Source organism: Chiloscyllium plagiosum, chromosome 28, assembly GCF_004010195.1.
Source record: "Chiloscyllium plagiosum isolate BGI_BamShark_2017 chromosome 28, ASM401019v2, whole genome shotgun sequence".
Taxonomy (NCBI): domain Eukaryota; kingdom Metazoa; phylum Chordata; class Chondrichthyes; order Orectolobiformes; family Hemiscylliidae; genus Chiloscyllium; species Chiloscyllium plagiosum.
The window spans coordinates 1,828,162-1,834,812 of NC_057737.1; the positions used below are offsets into that span (position 1 = coordinate 1,828,162).

General features: G+C 50.5%; 2 protein-coding genes across 2 annotated transcripts in view; one reads left to right on the plus strand and one right to left on the minus strand.

The window, feature by feature from the left end:
• The window catches only part of smtnl (smoothelin, like), a 17,542-nt gene extending 15,332 nt beyond the window's left edge, over positions 1-2,210 (minus strand). Inside the window, exon 1 of the mRNA XM_043718899.1 lies at positions 2,204-2,210. Coding sequence (XP_043574834.1) covers positions 2,204-2,210 — 7 coding nt within the window. The remainder of the gene's footprint in view (positions 1-2,203) is intronic.
• The window catches only part of slc43a2b (solute carrier family 43 member 2b), a 39,665-nt gene continuing 33,807 nt past the window's right edge, over positions 794-6,651 (plus strand). The window contains exons 1-4 of the mRNA XM_043718900.1: positions 794-872; positions 2,823-3,063; positions 3,157-3,261; positions 3,567-3,760. Of these exons, the coding sequence (XP_043574835.1) occupies positions 3,601-3,760 (160 nt within the window). The 5' untranslated portion in view covers positions 794-872; positions 2,823-3,063; positions 3,157-3,261; positions 3,567-3,600. The remainder of the gene's footprint in view (positions 873-2,822; positions 3,064-3,156; positions 3,262-3,566; positions 3,761-6,651) is intronic.

Sequence of the window (6,651 nt, forward strand, 5' to 3'; positions counted from 1 at the left end):
CCCTTCAGCCCACCATGTCTGTGCTGACTATGCAACCATTCGAAACTAAACCCACCTGTCTGCGCATGCTCCCTCTATAGTCTGCGTGTTCTTGTCTAAAAGCCTCTTAAACGTTGCAATCACATCTGCTCCCACCAGCTCTCTCCATCGCTGAGATGCTCCATCCCAGGGAACATCCTGGGGGATCTCCTCTGCACCCCCTCCCAGTGCAGTCACATCCCTCCTACAGCACGGTGACCGGAACTGCAGACACTCCTCCAGCTGGGTCCTAACCAAGTCCTGTACAGCTCCAACATCACCTCCCTGCTCTTCAAGCCGATGCCATGACCAATAAAGGCTAGCCTTCCATACGACTCCTTAACCGCCCTATATACCCGTCCCATCACCATCAGGAATCTGTGGTCAGGCTCCCCAGTATCCCTCTGTTCCTCTGAGCTTCCTCGTGTCCAGCCATTCATTGTTCACTCCCTTCCCTTGTTCCCTTTTCCCAAGTGCACAGTCTCACAGTGATCAGTGTTCAACTCCATCTGCCATTGATCTGCCCATCTGACGAATCCATTTATATCTTCCTGGAACCTAAGGTATTTGTCCTTGTTACCAACCACCCAGGAAATCGTTATGTCACCCACAAACTTACTCATCACCACAACCCACCGACAACTCCACCGCCCCCACATTGTCACTTTCTTAGGCCGCCAGGTCCTGAGAATAAATTGAAAGGAATTATTTGCTGAGAGTGGAGAGAGTGTTCTGAGGAAGGGTCACCCGACCCCAAACGTTAACTCTGATTTCTCTCCACAGATCCTGCCAGACCTGCTGAGCTTTTCCAGCAATTTCTGTTTTTGTATCACCGAGAGTCAGTTTGAATGTGGGTGAGTCCGGACGGGATCTCAGACTGTTTCCCTCTTGTACTGGGTGGTTTGTAGACTAACTCCGACGTTGGTGTTCTGAGATGCACACACTGTCAGTGAGCAGAGAAACAGTTTGTGTTGATTCCTCTTCCGCAGCACTGTGCCCAGTTCTGGTCACCCAGTTATAGGAAGGATATTGTCAAGCTACAGAGGGTTCAGAAGGGATTTACCAGGATGTTGCTGGGTTTGGAAGGTTTGAACTCTAAAGGAAGGCTGGATAGGCTGGGACTTTTTTCACTGGAGCATAGGAGGTTGAGGGATGACATGATAGAAGTTTATAAAATAATGAGGGGTATAGATAGAGCTAATGGTAGGTGTCTTTTCCCTAGGAGTAGGGGATGCATTATTAAGATGAGAGGAGAGAGATTTAAAAAAGGCATGAGGGGCAAATTGTTTACACAGAGGGTGGGGTTTGTATGTGGTACGAACGTCCTGAGGAAGTGGTGGGTGTGGGTTCAGTTACAATGTTTAAAACGCATTTGGATGGAGACATAAAGGGGAAAGGTTTGGAGGGATATGGGTCAGGAGCAGGTAGCTGGGACTAGTTTAGTTTGGGATTATGTTCAGCATGGACTGGTTGGGCTGAAGGGTCTGTTTCTGTGCTGTACGACTCAACAGGTCAGTGGCTGTCCGTTTCCAGTTGGTAGGGCTGGTCCTGATGGAATTCAGCGGGGTAAACCGTCAACTGAACATGTCCACCTCCCCCTCTCTGCCCCCCACCCCACCTTGATCCCCCCCCTCCACCAGCCTCCAGCCTCACTCTTCCTTCTGAGATTGTTTCCATGGAAACAGCAGCACTGTACACCGTGCTGTCTTGGGTTTAATGCACAACTCGGAAAGTGGGAGCCCTCTTTGATTAAGGGAGATCCTGCTTTTGCATTTATGTAGCACCTTTAATGTAGTGAAATGCCCCAAGCCTCTTCTGACGAGCAATTATCAAAGATAATTTGGCATTGAGCCACAAGGAGAGATCCTCGGGATTGGTGGAAAACGAACCTTTTAGGGAGCACCCGAAACTCTTTGCTGCATTGAACTGGGTTTACCTGCAATGCTCTGTCCCTGAAGAGATACCCCACCCAGTTCCGTAAATACCCTGTTGTTCTGAGGCCAGTCAGTGCCCCATGTGTAAGTGAGGCATAATGTCCCTTACCTAGATTAGAGTGGTGCTGGAAAAGCACAGCAGGACAGCCAGCATCTGGGAAGCAGGAAAATCGACGTTTCAGGCAAAAGCCCTTCATCAGGAAGGTTTCCAACAACTGCAGACCTAGGTTTTACCGAGTAATGTCCCTTACCACCCATCGCTGTTTGTTCAGTGCCAATCCCACCGGCCCAGTGCCATCTCCTGTGGCAGAGTGCCATTCTCTGTGGGCAGATCCGTTGTCCCTCACGGGGGGTGGTGGGGATTTCAGAATTGACAACAACAACCGCAGTCAGGGATATTTCTGGAGCTGTCACCTCATGGTGTCCTGTCTCCCACCTCCTTACCCAAGACAGTCCATGAGTCAGTCAATCCCCACTGCTGTTTGGACAGGAGTCCGAATGTCAGAGATGAGGATTAAAATCTCCCAGGCCTTGCAGTGATACTCGGAGGGTGTGCCTCTCCCTCTCTATAACATATTGCTTCACTGGCGCCCAGTATCCACTTCATCCCTTTCTGGGGCACAGACCTGGACTCTTCAAGGAAATCGGAGATTTGAGCCAAGTTTTTGATCAGTGAGTCAATGAAGAATATTTACCAATGAGGAATTTGTAAAAAACACAATGTTTATCAATGGTTCCTATCAGTGAGAGGCTTCCAGACAACACTCTGTATCAGAATTCCTCCTGATAAGGCATGGGAATTTAAACACTGCCCCTGATAAACTGGACAACAACCATTCACAAGGTTGATGACAACAATTTTGTTTTTAGAAAGCTCGTGTCCTTCATCTAAAACCGGGGTATCTGTGGAGAGAATCTCAAAAAGATTAGATCCAGAAGACCATGCCACAAAGACTCACCAAATTAAAAATAATTTATCGAAGTTAATTATCAGAGTTGAAGCAGACAACAGTCTAAAACCTCAGTCTCATATCTGAGGCAGGCTGAAGATATGGGCTTGCTGACTGTAAGCAGGAACACAATTTCAATATCAGAGAATTATGCTGACACAGTAAGTAGAAAGCTTTATGGGGCATTATAACCACAATCTGAAAAAGTTAAGCATTTACGTCTTCAGTCACATGTGATAATGTCTCATTTGCAGGCTGGGACGGACACGTATAAAAACAAGCTGAAAGCAATTGGAGTTCCTCTTCCTCATTAAACCCCAGCCAACTCGGGTGGAGCGTGCTCCTCTGTCAGTGACCAGGTAGGTGCAGGAGAACACTGCCATACCCCAGTCAGGGTCAGTGTGTGTGTGGGACTGTACCCCAGTGAGGGTCAGTGTGTGTGGGACTGTACCCCAGTGAGGGTCAGTGTGTATGGGACTGTACCCCAGTGAGGGTCAGTGTGTGTGTGGGACTGTACCCCAGTGAGGGTCAGTGTGTGTGTGGGACTGTGCCCCAGTGAGGGTCAGTGTGTGTGTGGGACTGTGCCCCAGTGAGGGTGTGTATGAAAGGGTTATGTGAGTATGCTTTCCCTGTATCTGACCCTGTGCAGTTCCTGCTCCTGCAGTAGCGGACGGAGTCTTGCTGATCGCTGTGGCACGATGGCTCCTACCCTGGCGACAGCTCACCATCGGCGCTGGTGGATGGCATGTACAGCCGTGCTGGAAAACCTGCTGTTCTCTGCCGTGCTCCTGGGCTGGGGCTCGCTGCTCCTCATGTTAAAGTCCGAGGGTTTCTACTCATACCTCTGTGAGGAACCAGGTGAGGGTCAATCTCACATCTCACCTCCACACTGCGCGTGCGGGTTCAGCACTGCAACAACTACATTCCTCGAGCACTCTACACATCTTCATCATGTACCAAAGCAATTGACAGCCGAACAGGTACTGCTTTCCTTTGGAAGCCTTGTCACTGTTGTAATGTGAGAAAAAGAGCAGCCAGTGTTCACACAGCAAGGTCCCACAAGCAGCAACACAAAGACATGAGCACCTGTTTTCAGTAATGTTTGCTGACAGTGCGGCGTTCCCTCTGCACTGACCCTCCGACAGTGCGGCGCTCCCTCTGCACTGATCCTCCGACAGTGCGGCGCTCCCTCTGCACTGATCCTCCGACAGTGCGGCGTTCCCTCTGCACTGACCCTCCGACAGTGCGGCGCTCCCTCTGCACTGACCCTCCGACAGTGCGGCGCTCCCTCGGCACTGACCCTCCGACAGTGCGGCACTCCCTCAGCACTGACCCTCCGACAGTGCAGCGCTGTATTGTATGTGAGTGGCTGTTTGGACCCTGTGGGCTGACAGCAGCTTGTTCCCGTGAGTGGCTGCAGGTGAAAGTTGCAAAGTAACTCGAGAGATTTGACAGCGATGTTGCTGGAAGTCTGTCCCCTCTGTCACCCCTCCAATGCAGAGACCCTGGCACCTTTGTGGGAATTGTACTGTGCACAAATTGACTTCCTAATTTCTGACATTACATCCGGACGCGTGCTTCATAAACAGCCAATCAGCTGTCAGGTGCTTTGGGACATGCTGATGGGGCGAAAGGTCGCCAGGGAAAAGAACGTCTTTCCCTCTTTTTTTATTTAATAAAGCACCGTATTCTCACCCCCAAACCAAGTGCCTGGTGGACTCTGGCTATCCATCTGTTGAGGCATCACACCTTGACTCGCTGTGGTCCTGGTCCCTCATTTCCTGGCCTATCCTTATCACTGATCCTGATGATGATCCGAAGGGTCCAGTCACCCACTGAGCCGGGATCTTGTGGATCACTGGGTCAGTGAAGGTGATTCGTTTTGATGTGTGAGGGAAGGAGTATCCTCAATCCCTTAGCTCAGGAACACGGTTTGAACCGTGGTGTGTCATCGAGGTTATTGTGAATCCCATTGTAATAAATTGAGCGGAGGGTGATGTGAGCCAGTGCTCATTACCCTACTCTTCTCGGGGTTAGAGTCCAGCACTTTAATTGGCATATTTGATTGGGTAAGGAATGTGCTGTCTGTGATTTCTCAGTCACCTCCCTCAGTGTTGATAAGATCAGTGCAGCAAAACTATTTGTCAAAGATAATTCTTTACTTGTTAATTAACTGGAAACTGATATGCGTTCAATATAAAAAAAAACGCTGAACTCATCAAAAACAAAGACTGCCCTTTGACCTGCAGCAGCACAGATACGGAAAACAACCCAGTTCGCGTCAGCCAAATTGAAACTCTGGTCTGGCCCTGGTCGAAGCTGCCACTGGGAACAATGTGACAAGAGATATTCCACCAGGGGAGCATCAACATGTCAAATATAAGAGCAACTATGGGCAGGAACTGGCTGCATTTCTATAGCATCATTCCTGATGTCACAAAGTGTATCATTGCAAAGGAATTGACTGTCAAATCACCGGGAAAACACACTCAACAGGCATAACCACAGCACTCCCTCAGCGCTGACCCTCCGACAGTGCGGCACTCCCTCAGCGCTGACCCTCCGACAGTGCGGCACTCCCTCAGCGCTGACCCTCCGACAGTGCGGCACTCCCTCAGCGCTGACCCTCCGACAGTGCGGCACTCCCTCAGTACTGACCCTCCGACAGTGCAGCACTCCCTCAGTACTCTGCTCATTAACAAAGGGTACAATTGACCTCCCGTTCTGTAGCTGTACATGGCCAACCCCAGTGCTGAATGTGTGGATGCAAAGATCAGTAAAGGGCAGAATTGGCGGTGATGCCTATATGGGCAAATAGTCTTCTACCTTGCATAAGTTAATGAGCAGGTCAGGCAGCATCCAAGGAGCAGGAGAATCGACGTTTCAGGCATAAGCCCTTCTTCAGCCCTGAAGTATGGCTTATGCCCGAAACGTCGATTCTCCTGTTCCTTGGATGCTGCCTGACCTGCTGCGCTTTTCCAGCAACACATTTTTCAGCTCTGATCTGCAGCCCTCACTTTCTCCTAAGTTAATGAGCAGTAGTGCAACCTAGTGTCATTGAATTCCAACAGTGCAGACTGAGGCCATTTGGCCCATCAAGTCTATACTGACCCTCCCACCCTACTCCCATAATCCTGACTCATCCTCTTAGCCTGGACGTCCCTGGACACCAAGAGTGATTTCCCATGGCCAGCCCACCCTGACCTGCACATCTTTGGACTGTGGGAGGAAACGGAGCACCCAGAGGAAACCCACGCAGACATGGGGAGAACGTGCAAACTCCACACAGACAGTCACCGGGGGCTGGAATCAAAGCCGGGTCCCTGGCGCTGGGAGGCAGTGGTGCTATCCACTGAGCCACCCATGGGAGATTCTGGAAGCTTCCTCCCTGAGACTGTAAGCTCCCATGGCACATCATGTCCATTCAGAATCTCACAGAGAGATTGTGGGAAATAAGCAACAGTTTGAGGTAGTTGACCATGGGAGGGGTCTGGCACTGTGAGGGACAGTCCTGGAGTTCAGGGGGATGCTCTGGGTCCTCCGACTCTGATGGAGAGTTTTTAAGGCCTATTGCAGGTTCACCTCTGCCTATTGAGGCTGGTCTCCGGAGATGGAGGGAAAGGGCACTTTTCCAATGTTCACCGTGACACTTGTAAAGGCACACTCTGTCTGGGGGGGGCTGGAGGGAACATACTCTCCATGTTCCTCCTTCGCAAAATACAACACCCCTCCCACTCTCACCCAGCCCC